Source organism: Dipteris shenzhenensis, chromosome 14, assembly GCF_047967505.1.
Source record: "Dipteris shenzhenensis isolate YYH24624 ecotype China chromosome 14, Dip_SZ_1.0, whole genome shotgun sequence".
NCBI lineage: Eukaryota > Viridiplantae > Streptophyta > Polypodiopsida > Gleicheniales > Dipteridaceae > Dipteris > Dipteris shenzhenensis.
The window spans coordinates 41,333,617-41,348,362 of NC_141609.1; the positions used below are offsets into that span (position 1 = coordinate 41,333,617).

General features: G+C 44.3%; 1 protein-coding gene across 5 annotated transcripts in view; it reads right to left on the bottom strand.

Annotated features, from left to right (window-relative positions):
- LNO1 (Nuclear pore complex protein) overlaps window positions 1–8,650 on the bottom strand; it is a 171,740-nt gene extending 163,090 nt beyond the window's left edge. For all 5 annotated transcript variants that reach the window (XM_087384480.1, XM_087384478.1, XM_087384481.1 and 2 more), the window contains exons 1-2: window positions 8,453–8,650; window positions 7,815–8,026 (exon numbers count right to left, since the gene is read on the bottom strand). In XM_087384480.1, coding sequence (XP_087240606.1) covers window positions 7,815–8,026; window positions 8,453–8,621 — 381 coding nt within the window. In that variant the 5' untranslated portion in view covers window positions 8,622–8,650. The remainder of the gene's footprint in view (window positions 1–7,814; window positions 8,027–8,452) is intronic.
- Between the last annotated feature and the right edge of the window lie 6,096 nt (window positions 8,651–14,746).

The following is a 14,746-nucleotide window of genomic DNA, read 5'->3' on the forward strand; positions in this document are numbered from 1 at the left end:
AAGGGAGTCCCTAAGCAACTGCAATCTAGGAACTCCCGATCTACGACCATCTGCATCTGAGGTAAATCTGCGGCCATTCAGTCCTCTCACATTCCATGAAATGATGGACAACCTAGACATCGGATGGAAGTGAGTGGGTGCCAGTGGCAACAGCACAAATCTCTCTCTCTGACGGCGCAATCCAAAGTCGGTCTCTGATCAAACTCCAAATCTGCCCCAACTCATGTAAAATGGCTCCATCCAAGGGAATAGTACTCTCGCACGAACTGAGGAGCTAAAAGTCAAACCAACCAGCACTCCTGGGCAAATCAAAGTCTCCCTGAACCTCAAAGAACAGAAACAAAAAGGCCCTGCCACCGAAGCCAGGTCGAAGAGTCCTAATGCATGAATTAATCTGCGAGTCGACAATACGGTGAACCGATGAAAACTGAGTCATGCTCATGAGCTGTCTAGCAATCTCCCTGTCAAGTAACTCAGCTGACCAGCTTTCGCTCCCCCGAGATCGAAAGCTGCCTGCGGAGAAACGAAGAATGTGCCCCTCTCTGGAGAGAGTAACAGATTCCAAGTACTCCTCTACCTCCTCTGATCGTCGGCAAAACACTGGGAGAAGTTCCAATCGAGTGAGGGAGTCTGTGGTAACCCCTCGAGCCAAAAAGGGCCAAAACTCAACGAACAGATCTCTGTCAACCATCCTGGGGTCAGGTCTAGGAGCCAGAAGAGCTGAAAAGGGCTGAGCCGTCCTAACTCTGCTCCTGGAATAGGTGAGAGGGAGAGGAAGAATCTGCGACGAGGTGCCTGTCAGCGTGGGTGACTGATAATCTCGCTCGATCTCATCTGCTAGGATCTCCCAATCCTCATGCCTGTCTGGGTACTGAGCGAAATCTGTGACCGCACTCACAAAAGATCTGGATAAACTAGGAGTGAAAAGCTGCGAGGACGAAGCTGTACTGGGAGGGGTGTCAACAATCTGAAGTTTGAGAGGGAGGATGGAGAGGTGAGAAAGGATGGAGAGGTAGAAGGAAGACGGGGAGGTGAAAGAGGATGGAGAGGTAGAAGGTGTCGGAGGAGGATGAGAGGTAGAAGGAGGATGGAGAGGTAAGAGAGGAGAGGTAGTGGAGGGATGGAGAGCTAAGAGCAGCCTTAGGATGGAGAGCAACTACCAGCCTACAGGATGGAGGGATGGAGAGGAGAGCAGGTTGCGGGTGCCAAGGCCTAGGAATCAAAGATGGAGAGGCTGGAAAGCAACGGGATGGAAGCAGCAACATGGGAGACGACGGAAACGACGACATGAGGCGACGAATCGGCGAAAAATGTTTTATATACCTTTGTAAGACTAGAATAAGTCCAATCATACAAATTTAGAATTTTTGTTGTTCTAAAGATCAAAAATGTTTTAATCAAAAGAAGGCAAAAACAATTTAATCAAAAGAGGGCCACCACAACACCCCGACACACACACACACACACACCCTTTAAAAAAAACAAACAAACAAAGATTACGAGACGGCATTTCTGGAAGAAACACCGTTTCCGTTTCGGCGTTTTCGTTTCCAAGCCAAAAACGGCCGTTTCTGGTAACTATGAGCGGGCTGCTGCCCACTAGTGCAGGACTGAAGCCAGAAACTGTTGCCCTAACCTATTGCTCACTCCTTTTGTTTGTGCCTTTAAATGAGGTCTTCAGTGGCCATGGGAAGAGCCCCAACATTTTGTATGTCATGTCAAAAATGGGGAGAAGGGGGCAAACTCCTAACTCAAGACAAAAGTGCCCCTTGGGTATGGTGTTCACATTAACCCACTACTACCATCTTACAAATCCCCCCTGTAGCGATAGTACAAACATGTACAAGGTGATGGATCAAGCACCAAATGGAAATAATCCTAAAGCTTTGCGATGAACTTCAAAATTTGCTCTAGGCAGAGACTTGGTGAAAAGATCTACAACATTCTCATGTGTAGGGTGCTGCACACATTATTGCCTCCAGCCAAAATTCGAGCGGTAGTCTTTAACCCGTAATCATGCATCTGGCCATTTCCATCAAAGACTTATTTTTCCTCTTAGCAACACGTTTTTGCTGAGGTGTCTATGGAGCTATGCATTGATGCTTAATGCCTCTCTCCTTCAAGAAATCTTTGAAGGCATCTGACATATACTCCCCCACCTTTGTTTGTTCTCAAAATCTGCACTTTGCATCCTGACTCATTCTCAACCATAGCCACAAACTGCTTGAAGCATTGCAAAACATCAGATTTTTCTTTTAAGGGATAAACCCATGAGAATCTGAAAAAATGACCTTCGTACCCATGAGAATCTGGGAAAAAGACCTACGAAGGTCACAAAATACAGATTTTGTCCCAAAAATAGTGTCCTCATAGGACCACACACATCATTGTGTACGAGCTGCAAGTGTCCTTCAGCTTTAACAGATCCATCTCTCGGAAAAGCATTCCTGTGCATTTTTCCCCAAATTCACCCTAACTTGGAGGGGCACCTCCAAAGAAGGCATATTCTCTACCATCCCATGTCTCTGCAATAACTGTAAAGTTCCATTATTCACATGACCATATCTTGCATGCCATAATTCTGAATTTTGAATTTCAGAAGCAACTGTTGCCACACATGCATTTGACATGCTGCTGTCATGTTTGTCCACCTAGTGTGAATCCCAATTTAAAGTGCTTGTATTGACTATTTAAGTCATTTTCACTAGCCATCACAGTGACTCGTCCTAAAAGATGACAGCATAACCTCTTCTTCCAAAATAGGAAACTGATAGTGATTTCTTCTTTCTGAAGCCCTACAAGAAGCAAAAGTCAGATTCTCCGTTGTCGATTATCCTCTCAGTCATGCACCCCCTCCACCCCCCAAATGTCCTGGCTACCCCACAGACTAGATTGGATTGACTGGTGGCCCAGCAGTGTGCCCCGTATCTGTTCCAATTCCTGGAGGCAGATAGCCCACCAGAAACCGAGCATCTTCGATGGCAGTTTGCTAAGCTGCAGTCCACCCTGAATGAAACGATGAGGGAGGCAGTAGATCAAAGGGAGTAGATGGAGGCGGGCATTGTGCAACTCAGCTTGAAGGTTGCAAGTCTCTGCAACACTCAGCAAGCCACTGATGCAGAGCACTCCAGATGCTTGACTGCCTGATGCTTGACTGCCTCAGAAGTCAACATGAAGCATCTCAGACCCGGTTGCTGCTGCTTGAAGCACAACTACGAGTAACTATCAATCCGGTACACACTCATATCTGGCTGGATTGGATGGGGCTTATAAGCTCACTATGATTACAGCGAGCACACAACCCTATGGCGACATTACATCAAGTAGGTACGCTTGATCCTCCATACCAGCTGCAAGTCTATGCAGGTGATCTGGAATGACAAACCGGAGTCAGACATCGATGCGAGCAGTCCAGCACCACACACTTTTTATTTGCCTTTAAGCTTGTGGAGCCTGGCTTTTTTGAGCTTCAAAAGTACTCGATCCCCTCGCTTGAAATCTAGCTGTCATGTGCTTATCTGCAGCCTTCTTATGCTTTTCTATTGGTGTCTGAACCTGGCTGAAAGCTGTCTGAAGGTCTCTGACATACTAATCAGCTGCAAATATCTCGTCTTTGGTCCTCGAGATAGGTGGCAGAATCACCTTCCCATAAATGACCTCAAAGGGAGCTTTCCCTATGGAGCTGTAAAAGTATTGTTATGTGCAAACTCTACCTGTGGCAGGTACTTTTCCCAATCTGATTTTTGGTCAACCACGTAATTTCAAAAGATCTAACACTATTGAACTCGCTACTTTGCTTTGACATCTATTTGGGGATGGAAAGAAGAATAAAATTTCAGAGTGGTCCCCATATTAGCAAACAAGGCTCTCCAAAATAGGTAGGCTGGTCATTCTGGGGTCTCAATCACTAACAATGGACTTTGGCATTCCATGATGCTTAAAGATCTGTGCCATAAAAACCTGGCCATAGATCTGCCTTTGTGGTTTTGCGTACTGGAATGAAATGGACTTGGTTGCTGAATCTATCAATGATAGTCCATATCCCATCATTCCCTGATTTTGATCTTTGCAAATCAACAATGAAGTCCATTCCAATACTTTCCCATGGTGCTTGAGCCACAGGAAGAGGCATAAGTAGGCCAAGTGCCTTTCGCCTGTCATATTTGACCTTTTGACAAGTGAGGCATTCTGTAACAAACTAGTGTACATCTTTACGCATAGCTGGCCAATAAAAATACCTCTCTAAAGCCTAAGTGGTAGCTGCAATTCCTCTATGACCAGCATATGGAGGTGCATGGCATTCCTCCAGAATCTTTTGCCTCATATCTCAGGTGATGCATAAGCAGTCATCCCTCATTAAGTGTGCGATCCAATCCGCAAACAATAGCTTGGTTGGTTTATTGAGCGAGTGGTTCTATTCGTTCGGAATGATTATATGGATAAAAAGAATTATGCTTATCTACTAGCTACAGAGCAAGGTGAAAAGGTTTCATAGGCAACACTCTAATACCCAAAATTAATGCTTATCTACTAGCTACAGAGCAAGGTGAAAAGGTTTCATAGGCAACACTCTGATACCCAAAATTAATGCAAGAGATTTCAAGAAAACAGTCCCAAACTCCAAATCAATTTTCTAGGATTGTGCCATATATTACAACTTCGTTCAGTCATGTGGTTCATAAGAAAGATAGTCTACCATCTTGCAAGGAGAAAGGGGAAAAGTTGTTTCAGGTTTCAGATGATAAAGTGAAGGATACTATTGATCATATAGTCAAAGCTAAATACACGTATCAACATTATGTGGAGATGGCTACTGGCAAGTTACTGTCTACAACTTTGTGGAATACACCAATACTTGGTCATGAGAAGACAATCAAATCTCGTTCGAAGATTTCTTTCAAAGAATACTAGCTTGAAGACTGCCCCTCTTGCATTTGCTGCAATATTTCACCAAAGTCTACATCAGTGGCATAGTATTCTCTCATGTCTTCAAGATCCCTGTGATTAGTAATTGTCACACTATTGACCTGGGGTCTTCGAGACAAAGCATCAGCCACTCTATTCTGTGCTCCTAAAGTATGGACAATCTGAAAATGATACATTAACAGCATATTTGCCCATTTCACATATACCTAGATGAATCCAGGAACATTCCCAAACTCATCCTCTAAAAACACAAATAGTGCAGTTTCAATCTCACGATAGTCATTCATAAGATTGAAAACCATAAACTCCATCACGCATAGTAGGGACTAGCTACTCGGACATCCCCACTAACGTCATCAGCGCCCAACAGTGGGTGTAGACCATAGTATAAAAATATGCTCTCACACATACAAATCCACACACCACACATACTTGAGCATCCATTTATACAAAGTCTTTGTACTGAGTTTCTGTCAGCACTCCGGAGGTGAAGGGCAGACTTAGCCATGACGAAGGCTAGCACTAAAGGAGAAGGCTAATCTAAAAGTAGTCCAAAATCTTTTCATTCAAGCTACAATAGTCTCTCCCAAACGAGCATCTAAATCTAGCTAATAGGACAACGCACCATTTAAGATAGAAAGAATGATCGCAATACTAGCAAGCCGCAACTTGGACGAAAACTTCACAAGGTGAAATTTGCATGTCCGCTAATACGGCAGAAGCATATACCTAGATGAATCCGGGAACATTCCCAAACTCATCCTCTAAAAATACAACATAGTGCAGTTTCAATCTCACGATAGTCATTCATAAGATTGAAAACCATAAACTCCATCATGCATAGTAGGAACTAGCTACTATGACATCCCCACTGACATCATCAGCGCCCAACACTGGATGTAGACCATAGTATAAAAATATGCTTTCACACATACAAATCCACACACCCACACATGTGAACTATGCACATTTCACATGCTTCTCTGAGAGCTTAGTCTAAGTCAAGAAATACCTCAGACTTTGGTGGTCAATCTTTACAGTAAAGTCTGCAAGTGTTTCCACGTATTAATCACAGCTAGCAATTCTTTTTCATAGATTCAAGTATCTCTCGACATCCCATAGTCTCCGGCTTTCATAAGCCACTACATGACCATTCTGATGTAATGCAGCCCCAACACACTCTCCACAAGCATCACAATAAACATCAAAAGGCTGATATAGATCAGGAGCTATCAGGAATTGGCTCTGTAGTCAACTTCTCTTTGAGATAAATCTTCTGTAATATGAACAGAGGCCCAGGAAACTATGGACTTCATGCACAGTTTTCAGCTCTAGCCATTCCTGGATAGTTTGGATCTTCGCCAGATCCATCCATATTCCATCCTTGGAAATTATGTGCTCCAAGTAGTGGAGCTCTTCCAAGAAAAAATCACTTTTCTTGCTGTTTCCATAGAGCTGATGATTACGCAGCTCTTGGAAAACAAGAATCCATGGCCGAGATCACGGAGTCAGTTAAAGAACGCCTTGCCAAAGCACAAGCAACCTATACACGCCAAGCCAATAAGTCCCAATGATATGTCAACTATAAAAAGGGTGATTGGGTTTATCTAAGAATTATAAAGCAAAGGTTAAAGCAGGTGGGCAAGCGATGCCCTAAGTTATCCTTTAGAAGTTTCGGACTATTCCCCATCATAATTCATTGAGAAGATCAACAACGTCTCTATGAAGCTGCAATTACCAGACAAATGAACGATGCATAACGGCTTTCACGTGGCATGGTTGAAGCCCTATATTGGCCCACCACTTAGTGATATCACAGATGAGCAACAGCCCAAGGTGAAAGGAGCTGTACTAAGACAAGCAACAGTGTCAAAGTACAGCCTAAACCATGTAGGACACTGTCAAGATGTCCTTGAGAGATGATCCCAAGAAGCAGCTGGAGCACTGATTTGACACAAGGATATTGTCCAACATTGGCCCCACATGTGAGCCCCCATATGAACATCACGGCTTGACACCTATGGATCCAATTTAAGATTAGATAGAAAACTGATGCAAGCGCCTGCAGCTATGCATGTGGCCCATATTAGGGTGTCGAGTTCACAATGCACTCCTACATGTTGCCTTACTATTGAGCCATGATTAGGATGTCATTTTCACAATGTGGATGGATTATACAGGGCTGAAATGCCTGGAATATGACCCGACCAAGGGCCAGATCTGGCCACCAAAGGATCGGGCTGTTAAAATAGAGGGACGTGTATGAGTCTGGCAAGCCAATAGATGGAGGCGGGGACAATGGAAGAGAAGAGCATCCCTAGTGTGATCCGTGGGAACCCATCACTCTACTGCATGGATAGTCAGGTATATGCTGCCCTACTATCTTTGAGACTACGGGCTACTTTGGAAGCAGGGGCTGGCTGAACAGCAAGGGCTTACCAAGAAAGCCTAACAGCCTGACGTTGAAAGTAAGGGGTGATATTTGCTCAGTCTAGCCCATGTGCGTGACAAGTCCATGTTGATAGCCTTTTACAAATTGAAGGGTGATGGTCCATGACCAATGCATACTGCCATTCAGGACTACACAAATTAAAGTGTACTAAGGCCATTATCTCTAAGGAAACATCCCCAAAAAATTGTCTTTCCCCTTTCCTTTGTGACCTGCAAGAGGGGAATGAAGGTCTCTAGATTGGGATAGGTCATGTTTGAACCCATCACATGACCTACACAAAGCAGAGAGAGAAACATAGGGAGAATCTTTTGCACAAGACTTGGTCGCCCTCGGGAAGCATCTAAATTCCAAAAAAATACACACGCAGACGCGCGCAAGCGAGCGCACAGAGAGAGAGAGAGAGAGAGAGAGAGAGAGAGAGAGAGAGAGAGGGGACCTTTTGCACAAGACTTGGTATGTGGTAAAAATGGACTTTGTTCTCTACGCATGCAGCAATTGTAAGTTCGTCCTTGGAAAGCATTAATATTCGAATATTCGGCAAGCAAACACTTGTTAAACTCCGTTCAATGGCATTGCCTTCATTCTTTGGAGAATTGATCAAGTCCTTCGAAGCTTGAACAAGATCAGCTGTGCGTGCAACACAAAATCCTGCCACAAAATAACAATAACAGAGACGCTTTGAGACTAAATACAAACGATCCTGTCATGTTACCCTGGCATCAAACATTCCTAAGCGTTGATTTTTATGATGAATACATGACCAAGTTGCTGTGAGCCAGCATTTTGCTGTGGTGCATACTCATGAGGCCCACCCCTTTGCCATCATAAAGCCAGTGAATAGGACCTATGTGACGGACAACTTATCGTTAAAATTCGAAAACCAGGCAAGGAAAGACAATTTAAGTCTTCCACATTGGAACATGTTTTTCACCGTCCTATCAATCTTCAAAGTCTCTCTCTCTCTCTCTCTCTCTCTCTCTCTCTCTCTGTGTTCCTCACCGCTAGAATGCGCGAAAAAGGTCTCTCTCTCTCTCTCTCTCTCTCTCTCTCTCTCTCTCTCTCTGTGTTCCTCACCGCTAGAATGCGCGAAAAAGGTGAGACCAAACTTGTTGGAGACAGCGAGAGCTTGGACAGGAATGAAATCCTTGAAGCCTGAATCCTCCACGAGCAGGTCGGGCCCGACTCTCTTGAAGATGATGCCGTGGGCTTCTGTGAATTTGCCTGCCTGAACCTCCATGGCCATGGCAAGCTCGCGAACAAGGCACAACTTTGTGCGTCTTCTTCAAATTCATGTCTTAGTCAACCTTAGCAGTTGACCTTTTTTTTTATTTTTTCTTCGGCTCAACACCCTGCCGCTTGAGCCCACCCAATGACCATCCTTTCTTCTTTGTTTCTTTCTTTCCTTCAAGAAGGAGATGCAATCAACTCTAACCAGTTAACACTTTATCACACCAAAATAGCCACTTCCCAGTACCTACACCTACCCACGGCGCACTGCATACAAACACCTTGTTGCTCTAATCTTAAAGTCTCCTCTTATGGATACAATGGTGGGAAATCTGAAATAGTGACCAAGTATACCATAGAAGCATAAAGAACATGCAAGGCCCCAAGCATTCCATTACCGTACCAATGATTGAACTTTTCTCTTACCTTACCTTAAACCCAATCAAATCTATGTTTCAAAGTTACCGCAAGTCCCAATAAGGCTCCAAGATAGCTCACATCTTCCCTTGTCTCAACCCACCTTACTTGACACGTGTCTATCCATGCAAGTTTATCCCCATCCTGCTACCATAATGCATAAATCTTCCTTAAACTAAATACAAACCCTAAAGCAACACAAAAGTCTCAGACCTTACCTAGTAAGACCTACTAGGGTATCCACCTTGTCATAGATCTTGTTGCAACATCATCTAGAACAACTACAAGCTATAGGATTTCCTCGAAGGCAACTTTATCATTTCCAATATTCAAATTGTTGTTACATTCTTCATCATTTTTAGCATTTCCAAAATATGATTGATGTCACATTCTTAATCACATATGTTAGTGCAACTACAGCCGAAGCAAAAAGGAGCAAGGCCACCAAATAGCCTTGTCTTACAGATCTCTTCATGTTAAGGGAACCAGCAACACCTCCATTCAAATAGAGAGTGCATTAGAAGACGATGCATTGGCCATATTGGTAAATCTTCATCCTAACCCCATCTTTTCCAATCCCATCTAAGATTGCCATAAGCTTTATTTATGTCAATCCCAAAATTGACCCCACCATGCTTGCTTCCATAGCATAATCTATGGTAGCCTTAGTATATTCTCATATATGTCTCGTCCTTTCATGGCCTTCTCACCTCGATTGGCAATGGATCCTCCCACAGCCAATCCTAGTATGCCTTCGCCGACCACAAAAACTATCACATTTTCAAAAGACGAGCTACGGCAACTCAAGAAAGATCTAGAGCTTGAATGCTCGACCACTTTGATTGCACGCATCTATGGGTCTCATCCTTCTAGGTCACAAGCTAGAGACTAGATGCTTGCAACGCTTCCCCCAAACCTCACCCCTCGATTTAGAGATGTTCACCTTTTGTGATGAGGTTTTTTCCAGGTTGTTTTTTACTCTCCAGAGGCTACAAGCGCCGTGCTCTAAGCCCATTTTCTATAGCTTGGACATAGGAAGCTTTTCTTTGTTGCCTTCTCTCTAGGCTTTGACCCTCTTGAGGAGGATAAGGATGCATTTTCACTCTTCATTAGTTTTCCCGAGCTCCTCCATGTCTACCATCACCTTCTTCATGTCATTAGGGAGCACTTTGGTATGGTCATTGAGATCCCCCCTCCCTGAGTTGCCCTTGATAGCTGCAGAGGCAACCAGGTCTGACAAGGTCCCTAGAGTTAGGATCCTTACAAAGGACCCTAACATTTTGGATGATCATATCTTGCTTCAGTGCCCGGATAGATCTTTCTTTCAACAGAGAGTGGAGGTTGAAGGCAGATAGGACTGGTGCAGGATCTACAGGACCCTTGGGCATTTTGTCAAGGATTGCCCAAGAAGAAGAAAGGCCTGAAAAGCCTTTTGGTATAGCAGCTCCCCTTCGACCTCAACGGGGGGGGTGGGATAGCTCTTGCACCCGCCCTCGACCTCGGCAAGGTGGTGGTACTGCTCTTCCATGACAGAGCGCTCCTCCTCGACAAAGTGCCCCTTTGGTATTGCCGCCTCCTACCTTCGGTGCCTCACGTCCCCTAGCGGCACCCATAGCACTTTGTTGGGTTCTAGTTCGTACGCAGCCTCCACCATGCAGTCCAGGACGCTTTAGCTACAGGTGCAGCCCTGGTTGCAGCTTCTCCCTTGGACCCATCTCCCTATCATAGTGGCAACCCCTTTCCCTGACCTTGCACATTCTCTAGTTGGAGGGGCCTCGCAGTCTTCAACTCCCCTCTTGGATAGAGGAAAGGGGGTTGGGTACCTTGTTTGTCCAAAGGGGGTTGGGTACCTTGTTTGTCCAATTCCCTTCTGAAGGGATCCTCCGCACCCCTATGTCGGCCCTGATTAACAATAACTCCTTTTCTATCCTGGCAGATTTCTCCGAGGAGGATTTATGCCCTCTACTTTTGGTGAGGTAGTGATTGGGATTCTTGTTGACAGGGCATCTTCTTGTTCCGATGGAAGGGTGTTTTCTCCTGTTGATTTTCTGCCACTTGGTTCTATCCCTTGCTCTTTGAGCAGGAGGTCTTCCTTTGGTGAGGGGTTTGTTTCTACCACTAGGTCAAGTAAGACGTTCCATTCTAAATCCTCCCGAGGAATTTTAGCTACAACATACAGGGCCTTGGTGGTGTCCCTCATCGCTCGCCGCAAATAGGTGATTTCATCCAAGTGTTACTGGTGGCTCTATTGATGTTTTACTCTTGCAAGAGCACAAACTGGATGCCAGTGATTGTATAAAGTCGGGCAAGATACTTTCACGTCATACCGTCTCTTGATGCATCTTTTAGCAACCTAGAATTCAAGACTTCTCTTCTTGCCCTTCATACGGGTAAATGCCCAGGTTCCCCCCAGGTTCAGATGGGCTTACGCCCTCCTTTTTTCTTGACCTTTTGGGATATGATTGGGGATCACATCACCTCAACCCTGCAGGGTGTTTGGGACTCCGAGGAGATGTATTGGCTCATTTACAAATGGTCTCATACATTTAATCCCAAAAGGGGGGTGCATAAATTGAGTGTCACAATGGAGACCCATCACCCTATTGGGTACTTGTTACAAAATCCTGGAGAATGCAATCTATCAGCGGTTGCATCCCTTTCTCCCTGATCTAATTTTTATACGTAGATAGGGTTTGTTTATGGTAGAAGCGCTTTTGATAATATATCCTCCTTTTGGGAAGCTTCTGAGTGGGCCATGCAAAGCGGTCAAAAGCTTGCAATTATACTCCTATACTTTGAAAAAGCCTATGACAGGGTAGATTGGGACTTCTTGGAGGGCACCCTTCATCACTTTGGATTTTCAGATGCATGGATCAGAGGGGTCTCAGCCATGTACAAGTCAGCCCACAACCAGGTGCTCATAAGAGGGGTTAGGGGAGACAAGTTTCATATTTCCATATCGGTCCGTCAGGGATGCCCTCTTGCCCCTTTTCTTTTCCTCTTTGTGTGGCTGAGGCTATGAGCATTTTTCTTACTAATACTAGCTAGCATAACTGCTTGGCAGATTGGAGGACCAGATGCACAGAGGACCTAGACGAATCTCACGTCCATCCCTCTCACACCTTGGCTAGTATTTGGGCTAACACGGTTCACACATTGATGGCTAGTTGGGTGAGCATGCAAGGTTCTTCCCGGGCAGCCTCAACTAGGAGGCTTATATTCTTTAGGGAATGGAGGGGTTCCCCCTTTTTCTTAGAGACTACAGCAAGGTTGAGGTGACACTTTCAACCTCAACCTTGGTTTCTTTCCAGGTCATTTTGAGTTTTATGTTCCCCATTGGAGGGGGGGTAAAACTTTTGACAAACCCCCACTAAGACTCAACTAAGCTCGACGTCTTATCCAATAGCCCCAATCAAAGGATGAAGTGGGACTCCAACCAAAAGAAAAGGGGAGATCCTGAGTGAAGAACCTAGTAGCCAGATGATGCTTCCGTAGAGTGACACCTTGGAGAGAGTGGCCAAAGAATTGGGTGAAGTAATGAGCAACATAAACCCACCAGTTCAATTTGTCTTCTGAGAACCATTCAAGAAGTAGTAAATACAAGGAATGGCTGTGGTGAATGAAAATCAATGCATATGGCGCTTCAAGTCGGGTTGTCACGTATGACATTAATGGTCTACCAACCAAATTCAATCTTTGTAATATAACAGCCAAATGTTCCCAATTCAATGATTGTAAATGTGGTGGGAAGTACTCGCCACCTCAGTTAGTCGAGTGTTAGACTCCTTCCATGTATAAAAGGCCCAAGAGTTTAAGGTTCAACACTCACTCCAACTTTATTTCAAGCAACGTCCTCATGGCTTCAGACTTTGGCACTTGCGCACAAAAGCATCTGTTGTTCTACCTACTATTGAGGGGTTCATAGATCTTTGCATTTGCACATAATTTGGAAGATTTTACCTGATTTGGAACCAAAGAGACATTCTCTTCATGTAGCAATCCCTCTGGATCTCCAACCTACTTATTCTTTTATGATCTGCATGTCTTGAGGCTTGTTTGCTATTTGTCAAAGTTTGAACACCTTGTCGATCTTCTGCTTGATGGCGTGTTTCTAGGCATATTCAGTGGTGATGGGGCTGGAGAGTGCAATGGGTGATGAGACCGGTATTGGCCCTACTTGCTATGCTTTGCACTGAGCTTGAAGCCATTTTTTGTCTAGCGAGGATGGCGTTGGAGTGTCTTTGTCATTGAGCTTTATGGGCTTGCTTTTTACTAGTGTCACAACTTGCTCCTTCTTCCTTTGATTGACCATGTGTTTCACCATTGGCTCACTCCCACCAGCTTGTTGCTTGAGCCATATCTAGAATTGAGCTTCTTGGGCTACTTCTTTACTCTTGCTTTCTTTTTTTGTGCACATCGTGTACTGCATGAGCAACTCATTCGTCATTATGATAATGATAGAATTGATAAAGTACACCCCTTGGTCAAACATTATTTTAATGGGACACCCAAATTGGCACATCATGTTCTCATACAATAACCTTGCTATGCTACATGTTGTGGTGTCCTTGAGGACATTTGCTTTGGCTCACCACATGACATGGTTTGCCGCCACTATGTTCCAATTCCTTGCTATAATGCCATGTTAAAGGGACCCACAAAGTCTAACCTCCACTTTGGGAAAGGCTCCCATGCATAAGTCAAATGTACGGGCTTTTGGTTTTGGAGACAGTGTTCTATATTCATACTATCAACTTAGCAAAATGTACAAGTGTTAGTCGCCCCCCTTTCTCATAACATGGGTTATGGTTACGAGTTATCTGCACCATAAGGTGATTAATATTTCCCTTAATACCAAGGGATAATTACACTAATCCATGGCAGGTTGATGTAGAAGAGTGTAGAGTAACTAGTTGGGAGATGAGTTGGTGGATCAAGTAGAGTAGCGAACTGAAGTAGGCAAGGAGGTGGGTATTTAAAGCTATTTGGGAATAGTCAAGAGGGAAGGGAAGTTCGATAGTTGAGGTAGTCGGCCGTTGGGTCAATGATAGTCAGGGGAGGGGGGAAGGCAGGTGAGTGTGCGGGGAGATAGCTAGTTGGGTTAGGGTAAGAGTAGGTTAGGTTTAGAGTAAGTTAAGGTATATAGTAGTTAGGGGAATTTTAGGGAACGAGGTAGCTAGAGGAGGGAGAGAGTAAGTAGTTTAGAAGTAGTTAAGGGGAAAAGGGGGGGGGGGGGGGGTAGGTCCGAATTTGTTAACACACATCGCAATGCTTACAATGCTTTACTACATTGGCATAATTGTGCTCCAACATAGCCTTGGACTGAGAATCTTTTGTACTATTACCAAGTGTCCACTGGCTACCCTAGATTTTTAATAGAGAGGTCTTTAAGCTTTTCAACTTGAGCCTCTTTTGGACTTTGTCCCAATATTATGTTTATTATTGAACCCCCATTGATCACCACACCCTTCATGTTGTAATTATGAACCTTGATATCAATCATGGGTTGTTTTTCATTCAAGATTATAGTTATGGTCACTTGGATTATCAATGCAAGTGATGTGGTTGTGGGTCATTGGTCCAAGACTAGACCTTGGAAGAACTTTGTGTAGTGAGGAGCAAGTTCCATTGGTTGGCCGATAGTGAGCGTGATGTTAAATTCTTTGAACTTGTCCCATGCCGAATCGATATTTATTTTCTCCATTAGGTGGCTATCTTCTTTTC